The 12,629-nt window shown below is 43.7% G+C and overlaps 1 protein-coding gene across 5 annotated transcripts in view; it reads right to left on the bottom strand.

Moving 5' to 3' along the window:
• The window catches only part of SCUBE3 (signal peptide, CUB domain and EGF like domain containing 3), a 127,606-nt gene that overhangs the window by 91,515 nt on the left and 23,462 nt on the right, over positions 1-12,629 (bottom strand). For 4 of the 5 annotated variants that reach the window (XM_056844024.1, XM_056844027.1, XM_056844026.1 and 1 more), the window contains exons 2-3: positions 5,184-5,306; positions 1,603-1,728 (exon numbers count right to left, since the gene is read on the bottom strand). In XM_056844024.1, coding sequence (XP_056700002.1) covers positions 1,603-1,728; positions 5,184-5,306 — 249 coding nt within the window. The remainder of the gene's footprint in view (positions 1-1,602; positions 1,729-5,183; positions 5,307-12,629) is intronic. The other variant, XM_056844029.1, reaches the window with a different exon arrangement.

Raw genomic sequence — 12,629 nt, 5'->3', positions numbered from 1 at the left:
TTTGGATCACACTTTTTCTCTATGTTGCTCATGGGAGCATGTGCAGAATTCTTGCTTTCCTTTCAAATTCATATGTCGATTCATCTTCCTACAGTTATAGGTCCTGGTGATTTTGTTGTAAGGCTTGTGCCTTTTTGTGGTTTCATAATGTCATCGATGAAGAGATATTGAACAAAAAATCAGGAAAATGTCAACTCCTTCTCCATCCCACTCTCCGCCACTTTGTGGTATATGTCAGTTTTCAGTCACTTGAAGCCTTAAATGGTGCATAACCCCTAGAAGTACAGAAACCAAAAAGGAAAAATAAATCACCTCTTTAAATCCCCATAATCACAGGCCCTTCTCATCATTTGTGGCTGCAAGTCTACTGGTTTCGCTCATCCCTAAGCAAGCGATTCAGCGAACTGCCCTGGCAGGCAGGCAAAGCAATCCATTTGTGAGCTGGCAGAGACTTGCGAGGACTTGTTGCTGACAGGCAAAGTTTCTAGGAACGCTGTCTGTAAACATCCTCAGGAATATGTTTACTGCTCACCTGCTTAGGATGAAGAGCATCTGAATGGAAGCCTTTAGATGGCAATGAGGTAGTTTTTTCTGGTGGCAGTGTATTGTACTGAGCAGTCAAGCCAGCTGTTTCCTTTTCTTTAAAAAAAAAAAGCCAGCTGATTCACTTTTCTTTCTGTTTTAAATAGAATTGTGCTTAATGACTGACTATTTCAGGGCAAAAGTAATGCTGGTGAGATTCCTAAAATGTTTCCTACCACCCTCGTTAAGAACATTCGCCTTTTTAATGCTTGTTTGCTTGCTATAGTTCTTGCAATCTGCTGTTTGGGTGCTATTTTCTGCCAAACGAGACACCAATAGTTACCATCTGTTTTTCCCGCCATCTCTCATTTTTCCACTAGAATAAAAGGATGGAGAAATGAGGGTCTATTTACCAACAACACATTTCCTGATCCATAAGTTATTTGGCAAATCAATCCAGCAGCACCACTTCTGTCTCCTGAGAAAGGGTGGAGACTGGAGTATGAAAGCAGTTTGCATTTCTCCATAGGACAGAGATTCAATAAACACTTTCACAAAACTTTGCAGTTGGGGTGTTTATGCAATGCCATGTGAAGTGACAGAGTTAGCAGAAATGGAAGACTACTTAGAGCTTGCACTGCTGGCCCAAAGCGCTTTTCATTTCTCCTGAACAAGAACCAGACAAAGCAAAAGGACAAGGAGGAAAAACAACGGGTGCACTGTTCGAAGAACAGGCGCCCAGTCAGACACTTTCCATTGATACAAGCCTGTTGTCTTCTATCTAACCTTATTAATGCAGTGCTCTATGTTCATACATTCGACAGTGAAGGGACTGACCAGATAAGCTACTCATCTTTCTTCGGTTTACTGATGTCACTGAATTCATAGGAAGAATTCACCTTTGGACCCCGCCCAGACTGCAAATATTCACATCTCAGAGTTACTGTTCAGGCTGTTTCAGAATTAGGAATAAGGTATTATTCATCACGAAATTTATGATACGGTTATTTCCGCCCCCCCCCCCAAAAAAAAACCGCTAGAGCAATACTTTTTCAATTAAATGGATAAACTGTAACTTACCAAGGCAGTTATGCCCATCATGTGCCAGGCGGAAGCCGTCATAGCAGGTACATCGATAATTCCCTGGGATATTGACACATTCATGGACACAGCCGGCATTGTCGTCACGCTCGCATTCATCAACATCTGCACAAAGAAGAGAGAAGACCAGTGACCCGAGAGAACCCCAAAATAAAAAAAATTACCAACTGCATAGTTTATCAAAGGGGTTTGGCCAGACTTTCCAAGTGTATTACACTAGTGAGGGTCTTAACAGCCACATCTCTAGGGTTGCCAGGTCCCTCTTCTCAACCAGCGGGAGATTTTGGGGGTGGAGCCTGAAAAGGGTGGGGTTTGAGGAGGGGAGAGTTCAATGCCATAGAGTTCGATTGCCAAAGCGGCCATTTTTGTCCAGGTGATCTGATCTCTATCGCCTGGAGATCAGTTGAATTAGCAGGAGATCTGCTACTACCTGGCAGTTGGCAACACTACACATCTCATATAAACTAACTTGATCCATTCATTTCCCCCCACCTCCAGTCTCCTATCAAAAACTGTCATTCGGGTTCATATATGGCACCAACTACCTTTAACAAAATCATTACAATTTTGCTTGTGATTTTTGCATCGAGGACACTACGGCCATTTATACAGGGCTGTTTCCCCACGGTCACCCCCACCGACTGCTCCGGTGCTTCATTTTGATTATGCATGCCTTTCCCAACCGTCACAGGTCACCTCGCTCTCCCCACGTGTTTCTGCGCATTTTGCCCATGTTTTCTGGATTCTCGCTAAAACAGCATCCAGAAAACATGGGCAAAATACACAGAAAGCACAAGGCAACCTCTGACAGTCGGGAAAGGCACGCATAACCAAAATGAAGCACTGAAGCAGTTGGCGAGGTGACCGTGAGGGAAACAAAGCTGCATAAATGGCCTACTATTGCCCAATACCGGAAACACAGTCTAGAGCAGGGGTCTGCAAACTGCGGCTCCCAAGCCGCATGCGGCTCTTTGGCCCGTTGAGTGCGGCTCTCCAAACTCTTGCGCCAGCTCGCGCCGGCAGCCGGGCTACGGAGCCGACGCGCCTGAGAGAGAGAGAGAGAGAGCGGGCGAGCGGGCGCGCTGTCTCTCCCCCTCCCACTGTGGAGAATGGCCAGGTCCCCCTTTCCCTTGCCGTCAATGGTTGGGAGGCTAAAGCCTCCCCTCCCCTCTAGCCAGGCGATTGCTGGGCGGGCGGCTCAGAGGTTCCTGGCCCCCCCCGCCTATCAGCTGTTGGGTGGGGCGGGCTTCTTTTGGTAGACCTGGCCTCCGGCTGAGTCCCATTGGAAGGCCATGTCTACCCACTGGCTTTCTTGGCGGTAGACCTGGACTCTGAGGAGGGGAAACAAGTCCCCCTTCAGAGGCCAGGTCTACCAATTGGCTTCTATGGGCCTCCGGAGGCCAGGTCTACTGCCAAGAAATCCAGTAGGTAGACCTGGCCTCCCAATGGGACTCAGCCGGAGGCCAGGTCTACCAATAGGCTTTTATGGCGGTAGACCAGGCCTTCAGACGAGGACTCCGGACGGGGAGGGGGAAATGGCAGGGACTTACAATTTAATTTTTATCAATAAATAAGATCACTATTAAGTATGATATCAAGTTTTATTCAGTGTACCTATAGTTTAATTAAGATTTAAAACTTTAATTAAAGTTTAATAAGTTAATAAACAGTGTGCCTACCCATATAGTTTAAGTTTAAGAAATGTGGCTCTCAAAAGAAATCTCAATCATTGTACTGTTGATATTTGGCTCTTTTGACTAATGAGTTTGCTGGCCCCTGATTAATACTGAAGCAGAGAAACAGCTTAATCAAGACTGGTTGGTGGAACTACGATGTGATGGGTGTGTGTGTGCACATATTCCATGGTGGCTCAAGGAGGATGTCTGGATGTTCAGACAAACAGCTTTATTATTGGTCTTGCAGATATGAATGGCCCACAGTTCATAGTACCTGGATAGAAATGTGAAAGCCTGAAAAAACGTGGGGACGGGAGGAAGAAGCCTCCCCTGGCAATTTTTCCTAAGAACTTGTTTGCAGTTTTTCCCAACAAAAAAACTGGAAAATAGGGGGAGCTTTAAAAAAAAACAACTCCTAAGAAATTTCTCCTCTTGAATGACTGGAATGCTTTGTAAGACAAGGTATTACTTGCTCAAACTATATAGTATGAAGATTTTAAAGTAAGAATCTACAGGATTAGATAATGATAGTTTCTGTGCTAGTCCTATTGTGACTGTGTGAGATTTTTTTCTACAAATACACTCTTTATTGTTCACTACAAAAATTGTTTTCTATTTTCAACTATTATTTTTTCCCCTACCTATAAAACGGCATGTGCTAAGATTGTATCGAGTGCAGCAGTCTGGAGCTTTCTCTCTTTCTCAAATATTAAGTATATTCATAATTTGGTCTGTAAGGAACTAAGGCATTTATCCTTCCAAATTCCATAAGATACCATATAGAACAATTTGATATGCTAACTAAATTATAAATAATGCACTTAAAGCAGTAAAATAAATTTAGGCTTGATGAGAAAATAGTGCATAAATTTCAAAAAACAACAACAACCAATTTTCTGATAAAAACATGGAAAAATCATTTTTTTGCCAAGGCTTCAAAATGCTACATCTCTACACCAGGGCCCACTGTGGTAAGGATGCCCTCTGCCCCAATCACATTGGCAGAGTTCTGCTGAGGTGGCTTTCCCCAGATCTAGCCTCATCTCTCTGTCTTTCTTACCTCTTCTCACTCCTTCTCTCCTCCCTCTGCCTCAGCTCTGCCTCACTCTCCTCCCTTGCCCTCTCCATGCTATCCTCAACCACCTTCCTCTGCTATTATCCTTCATTCTTACAGCGCGTCCCCTTCCAACTCTTTACCCTCCTTCCCTTTCGCTTCACCTCCTTTGTTGCCTTGCCCTTTCTAAGGCTGCCAAAACTTGGCAGTCAGAAATCCCTTCACTGGGTCCCACACCCAGCCAGGGTAATCATGCAGCACCAGCAGCCAAAAGCTTGCCTGTGCCAGCTAGCTAATTCTGGCTGTTACTTTGGCCAGGGAGCTACCACTGTTCTCCCCTTGAGGCTCTTCCACAGCAGTTACTCCTATGTGCTTTTTCCTCCTGCCTCCTAAGGGTCCCAGCAGGCCATGTGAATAACACCCTTACCCCTTCACTGGAACCATATACAGGTAATTATAGTGGCCCATTCTTCCTGCCCCAACAAAACAAATCTGCACACTATAACTCAGGGCCAAACTAGACTCAAACCCAGAGGGTCCATGACATGATACTTTGACTTTTACTAGATGCAGCCAGGGATATGGCAGGCATTAATTTTATTTGGGAAGCAGTGCATTGATTGCAAGAGTTGAACTTTTTGCTCTGTGCCATTTCCCCATTTTAAATTTCCCACTTAAACCGATTGGGGGGGTGTTGTTGAAGGTAGAACACCACATGATCCTATTGAATAGAGAATACTTCTCTGTATTTGACAACATAAATGCATATATGTAGACATGGCTTAATTTCCTCCTATATTGGTTTCTGTGGTTTAACCTATTCTCCCTACCTTTGCAGTGTTTCCCATCCCCGGTATAGCCAGATTTGCAGATGCACTTGTATGATTTGGGAGTGTTCTGGCAGATGGCATCAATGTGGCAGTTGTCAGTCCCATCAACACATTCGTCAACATCTGCAATGGAAGGGGGGGGGAAGCAACATCATAAAACTCTGCACTCTTGTTGTTTGTTTAATACACCACCCAATGTTTATTCTGGTGAGCCTGGAAACTGAGTTCCTCACAGCAGGTACAGTTAACACACCATCAAAGGACTTGCCCTCCAAGGGTCACATCTTGGAACAATGGGTCAGTTTCTAAGGCCAAAAACGCATGGTCCCTTAACTCACTTTATTCCCCATTTAATCCAGGATCAAATTTACCCGGGCTGGGGGGGAAACTGTACACATTACCTTGAAAAGCAGGGATGAAACTGTGCCAATAGATTCATGTAAACAGAAAGTGCGGGAGACATGAAGTTCCTGTTTCGTTTGGCACACACACCCCATACCCCCGGTGATTGGTCGTTTCAAATTGACCAATGAGGGCCTTCCCTGCCCTGGCAAACGACCAATCACCAGGGGTGGGGGTGTTGCAAGCTAAACAGGACCTGTGCACGTCTCCCGCACTTTCTGTTTACATGGATGGATTTGCACACAGTTTCATCCTTGCTTTTCAAGGTAATAAGTACAGTTTCCCCCCAGCCCGGGTCAATTTGATCCTGGCTTAAACGGGGAATAAAGTGGGCTAAGGGACCATACGTTTTTGGCCTAAGGCAAAAGTAGGGAAACGTTTTGGGTTCAAGTGCTAAAAAAAATGCAGTCTACTTGTGAAGAAACTAGTGTACAGCCAAACAAAATGTGGTGAGGAGACAGACAAGGTTTGTACTTTACAAGACAAAATGGGAGCAAGCTGAACCCCAGTGGTGTCGCTAGTACATTAGGGGATTGCTGCAGACACAGCTAAAAGTTGTGTGGGATCAGAGGCTGATAATGGCATAAGGCATACCTGTCACTTTCTCCCTTGCTGCTGGATCCGCTATCAGACTGATAGTGACTGAGAAGTCCATCTTAACTGCTTGGGCAGAGAACTAGCCCTGTAAGCCAAGCGACATGGTCTAGGGCACTGCTGTTCAATGCCCATGTTCCAGGGTTTTTATCAAACCCTTCCTCAATTGCCGAGACGGCTCTCTGAGGACCTCTTCACACAATCAATTGGGCATGTGGCAACAGTAAACGAAAGCAGTACTTTCCAGCATGTCAACTATTGCCACATGCGGGATTTGATCTTCAGCAGATGCTGGCAGGTATTTTTCCAGTGCTTGCTAACATGTGCTGAAAGCCAATTTCTTTATGTGACCTGCCAAGTCTTTATGAGCTGGGAGCCACTCTGTGCATACCCAAGGCAGCCACCCCATACACAAATGGTTGTGCGAAAAACATGGGCAGCATCCCATTTGTATCACAAGAATTCCATCAGTATTTCTGTAAGGGCAAACAGTTCTACCTGCTCTCCAGGTTGGTAAGTAAGAACTACTTACCAACTAAGTGATTTTTCACTGGCTCCATTAAGGCCAGACTGAGCACTTTTTGCTATGTGTCTGTGAAAGGGGGAAAGGAGCTGATTAATGTTTGTTCCCTAGACTATTACACCCTCGCACATCATGACAAAACTGAATACCAAGACTGGTTAATCTAAACCAATCAATGCCAAGGGCACATAAACTCAGAAATGAGGTGTCAGAAATGAAGCAACTAAATGAGAAAAACACAACTGGTCTCTTCTAGTCAGAAACACCACACATTCTTCCAAACACCCTACCCACAGCAATCAACTACAACTCACAGAGTGCGTGACCAGATATATTTTGACTTTTTCTACTGAAACACAACAGTGATTTTGTTGCCACAGTTCTAGAAAGGAAAGGAAGAAGCAGCGTCCACCATAAAAGCCACATTTGTGGGTTGTACAGCAGCCCAAACCAGTGCAGACACAACCCCTTGGTCTGGTTAAGCATTAAACTGCTGCCCTTAAGGTCTTGTTTTGGGGGGAGGTGTTGGAGCAAGGTAACTCTGGACTTGAAATAAATGCATAGTGAGTACAGAGTACCTCAGTCTAATGAGCAACCCACTGTTTGATGATGGAGGGGAAACATAAAGCAAGAAATGACAGATTTAAATTGATAATTGTGATCATTTTCTCTCCTGAATTTACAGTTTCAACAGTTACCAAGGACAAAAGCCAAATTAATACAGAAGAAAGGAACACCTGAGTTTGGCATATCTGCTTCAGGTTCAGCTATGTGAGCAAGCTGTATTTTTAGACACAGTTGCAGAGAGGCTCCCTCATAACATTCTGCCTGAACTTGACAGGGCATCTGCTCTTTCCTTGACAATGTAACCCAACGTAAGCCAGTTTATTGCTCTTTTCTTCATCTCCCCATTTGGGTTTTTCCAAATAAGAGAAAGGTGTTCATCAGCTTTGCCTGTTACACTTTCTCTGAGTCACAGTTATTTGCTGCCATGGAGGAGTCAGGAATGCCACTACCTTCATTCAACGATGCTCAAAGTGCAGAGAAGCACTAACAAACTGACCTTTCAGGATATTGTCCATGTGGCACCAAACCTTTACCAAGATGCCTATTATCTAGCCTTTCCATTTCAGTATAGATTTGTCTCTGTGTTACTGCATGATATTACCACTGATGGAAGCATGTTTTTCATGGGGAAAAAACCCTATCATGGCTCAATAGCCACAGTTAGACATCGCCTCCATGAATCCGTCTGAACCTTTTCAAGGCTATCATTACATTTTTATGGCAGCAAATTCCATACACTGTGCAAAATAATATTTCTACCTGTCTGTTCTGAACCTACTGCCAATCTTACTATGTGACTCCAGGTCCTACAGTTATAAAAAAGGCAGAAAAATATATTGCTATGATAAAATTTACTAAGAACATTTAATCAGAAGATATCCTTTAGGATATCAGAAGGTACCCTATAAGGAATGTGAAATATTTGAAACAAAGTGGAGGACCACTTCAGAGAGAAGTAACAGAAAATTAACAGCAAAAAGCAAGCTCACTTTTTAGGGACTAATAACCACTTTTTCAACATAACAGTCAATTTTCAGCTGAAAACAAAATGGACCATGAACACCGAAATTAATTGCAAAATTTATACAAGATTCCAATATGATATGGATCCAAGGAAGACATACAGGATTTGGGATTATACTCAAGCATTTCTGCCATCTGAAGACTACACTATCCAGACCCCAAAAATTACATTAGCAAAGCTTCTCATGGAAAACTCTGGCTGTTACCGCACTTGTATTCCCAGTGATGTATTAAGAGTTTGAAAACGTTATAAAAAATACTGTTCCCATTTTGTTTGGCCCCTTTAGCTGTGAAGACGTCTTCCAACCATTTATAAGCTGTGGTATCCAAAAACCCTTTTAAAGCGATGTTTTTTATAACATTTTCAAACTCTTAATACATCGCTGGGAATACAAAGTGTGGTAACCCCCTCTGTTGATTTTATTAACATCAAATCAATTTTATTAACATCAAATCAATCAACACTGCAAAAGAGTCTCAACATTGTTCTGCACGAACACAATATTCTGTGTTACAAGATGAAACAGCACTTAAAGGAAGATATTTATGGTGAATTCTAATTAAGACGAAATTGCTATTTAAAAACATAGACTGAAGTAGAGGTATAATATACAACCTATAATTACTTACAAAACGTTGAGATCCTCCGCTTTCATTTTGCTAAAGAAGCTTAAGGAGATCCTTAAGATTTCCCTCTGAGTTCATATCAAGGTGCAGAGAGCATAACACAATTGCACCAAAGCAACCCCTACTGATCATGGTACAGCATGGTGATTACGCATGCATCAGATGGAAGCAGCCAACTGCCGCATACTGACACAGCCAGAAATTCCAATGTCAGGCCACCTCTACCCCATTACACAGAACACAACAGGAAAGGGAACACAGCATCTTTCACTGTAAGCAGGAAGAGTCTGCTTCCTCAGAATTTGCACAAATGAAGCAGTAGCAATAGGTTTCAAGGTAGAGTTTAATCTAATTGATTCTAAAACTGATAAAATGGCAGATAGATTAGGATGAAGGGCCAAACCAATAAGCTACTTATAACTGTGGTAACCACATATGCCCCTAGCATACCACCAAATTCATTTTTCTGAAGTCTGCTTTGAGATGTTGTGAAAAGGAAATTGGTTATTGGACTCCTGTTTAATTTTATTGCCAAAGTCTAAGATCTGGAACTATCGTAAGAACATAAGAAAGGCCCTGCTGGATCAGACCAAGGCCCATCAAGTCCAGCAGTGTGTTCACACAGTGACCAACCAGATGCCTCTAGGAAGCCACAAACAAGACGACTGCAGCAGCACCATCCTGCCTCTGTTCCACCGCACCCAATATAATAGGCATGCTCCTCTGATACTAGAGAGAATAGGTATGCAGCATGACTAGTATCCATTCTAACTACTAGAGAGAATAGGTATGCATCATGACTAGTATCCATTCTAACTAATAGCAATGAATACCCCTTTCCTCCATGAATATATCCACTCCCCTCTTAAAGCCTCCAAGCTGGCAGCCATCACCACATCCTGGGGCAGGGTGTTCCACAATTTAACTATGTGTTGTGTGAAAAAATACTTCCTTTTATCTGTTTTGAATCTCTCGCCCTCCAGCTTTAGCAGATGACCCCACGTTCTAGTATTATGGGAGAGGGAGAAAAACGTTTCCCTGTCCACTCTCTCCAAACCATGCATAATTTTATAGACCTCTATCATGTCTCCCCTCAACCGCCTTCTTTCCAAGCTAAACAGCCCTAAGCGTCTTAACCGCTCTCCATAGGACAGTTGCTCTAGTCCCCTAATTATTTTGGTTGCTCTTTTCTGCACCTTCTCAAGCTCTGTAATATCCTTTTTTAGGTGTGGTGACCAGAACTGTACACAGTATTCCAAGTGTGGTCTCACCATAGATATTCTGGAACCACGTTCCCATTTTCCAGCTACATACAAAGGAAAGGAAAGATGGCCACTCCAGTCACACCACCCTCGTGCCTTTGCAGCATCAGCTTTGACAGATTGTCCAAGACCCCCTTCCCTTACACAGTTCCAGAAGAATGCCTCAGAAACACCAGCTTTTTGCCAGGCAAGTGGCACGCAAACCCCATGGCAGCAACAAGAGAATGCACAACCACCCGTTCACAGTAGCTACCCCAGTCAAATGCCCACTAGCTCACTAGGGATGAGCATGCATGCAGCAAACAGCAGTGCCATGAGTTCGGATCCCTCTAAAGGGAGTACTGGCAGTGAGGCAATGACCACCTTTTGCCCAGCACCAAAAGAGACAGAAGAGGCCAGACTACAACCCACACCTCAAACTCTCAGTAGTAATCCCCTAACCATATACCCAAATGCGCATACAGGAACAAGACACTGCATAGTGCACAAGGCATTCCCCAGCAGCTGTGGTGTCAACACCAGTTACATATACTGGGACAAGGCAGAATGTAAAGAACAGCATAGCACAGTAGGAAGGCACGAATAGAGCATGCCCAGGGTATCCAGCTGCAAAACCACACGGAGCTAGCTCCCAGTTGGCCCTAGGAGGAGTCTGGGCGCAGCTGAGGTTTTGTACCATCAGACACAGACACCAAGGTAGCACCACCCTTGCTGATTGGCAGCCACACAAACCAGTCATTTTAACTAGCAATGCCCCATTCCCCTGTTGCACTTAATGAGTTTGTTACCATCACATGTCCTCACCCATCCCAGAAACACTTGCATTCTATCTGTCTGGTTCCCTCTCTCCCAATCATGCAGACTGCAAGGCTTATTGGATGCCAGCAGCGATCTGAGGGGTAAGCACCATCTGAAGACATTCCCACTCCTCCTTGCAAAAGCATGCCTGTGTAAGTGTTGGACAACCCCTCAGCCCTCTCTCAGGGTAAGTCACCTGAGGAGAGTTAGAGGCAGGATGTGGGAGCTGATCCCTATCTAGTGAACCTCAATCAGAGACACACCTATGAGACAATACACATATTTATTGAACACCTTCAGGAATCTGGACAGGAAGGAGACAAAGAGGTGGCCAACACTCTTGTGCCAACAAGGTTCCTGTGCCTTTACAAATTGCACTTACAGACTACAAAAACACAGGTGGAGTATATAACATGAGAGTGGACAAGTTTTAGTACCAGCAATGTATGAATTATTCAGGATGTTCACAAGTTTAAGTGCTAATTCACTGCTAAAAAAGTAAGAAAAATTTGTAACCATCTTCATTTTGTGGGCATTCTTTTTCACCGTGTAGTTCGGGTTGTTTTACTGAAATCACCTGCTTGTGTTACAAGTCAATCCCTATAACTGTGTTGGCGAACCTATGGCACGTGTGCCGACTCCGGCACGTGTAGCCCTCTCTGCTGGCACGCGCGGCTCAGCTGGGCGGTGGGGGCTTTGAACTGCTTCGTTCAAAGTCCCCCCTTCTCTGGACTGCCCGCGGCCCAGCTGGGCGGCGGGGGCTTTGAACTGCTCAGTGCTGCGGAGCAGTTCAAAGCCCCCCCCCTCCCTGGATTGCCTGCGGCCCAGCTGGGCGTCGGGGGCTTTGAACTGCTCTGCGCTGCGGAGCAGTTCAAAGCCCCCCCCCTTCTCTGGACTCCCCGCCACCCAGCTTAGGGGCTTTGAACAAACATTAATTGTTCAAAAGCATGCCAAATGCAAACTTACCTTTCAATAAAAAGTTGTTTGTATCATTGAAAGCTCTGCTATTGTGTTTTTCTTTTAAGGCAAAAGATGTTAATGTATGTGTTGTTTTTTCTAAACTAAAACCTCAATATTCAGGTTAAATTGCCGTGTTGGCACTTTGCGATAAATAAGTGGGTTTTGGGTTGCAATTTGGGCACTCAGTCTCTAAAAGGTTCGCCATCACTGCCCTATAAAAACTAGCAGTGCACTAGAAAAGCTGATATTTATATCAGTGGTAAAGATGCGTAATAAATTCTCAAAAATTTATTACACAATTAAATACCAACCATTTGATCCACTCACATACCTAATGAATTCTGTCAAAAATGCATTATCAGAAAGGTTGTATGAATCAGTGATGAATCTTTTGGCGACTGTAAGATTAACTGTTGCCAAACATTGCAAAGTACAATCAAAGTTAGATAAAAGGTATTGACTTCAAAAGTCTGGGAGATAATGAGATTAGTCAGTTTGACAGCTTGGCTAAGGAAGGTTACTAAGATCCCATCATTAAATGAAATACAGTGATCATTATATGCTAAATTATGGTATTTTATACAAGTTAAAATATGAAAAACATTTATACTGGATACTAAATATGTCAACAAAACAGGATGTCTTATTTTTCATTTTTCTTTATTTAAAAATAAAGTTTTTCAGCCTGAT

Source organism: Euleptes europaea, chromosome 2, assembly GCF_029931775.1.
Source record: "Euleptes europaea isolate rEulEur1 chromosome 2, rEulEur1.hap1, whole genome shotgun sequence".
NCBI classification, from domain to species: Eukaryota; Metazoa; Chordata; class Lepidosauria; order Squamata; family Sphaerodactylidae; genus Euleptes; species Euleptes europaea.
This window is presented reverse-complemented; position numbering and strand designations above follow the sequence as displayed.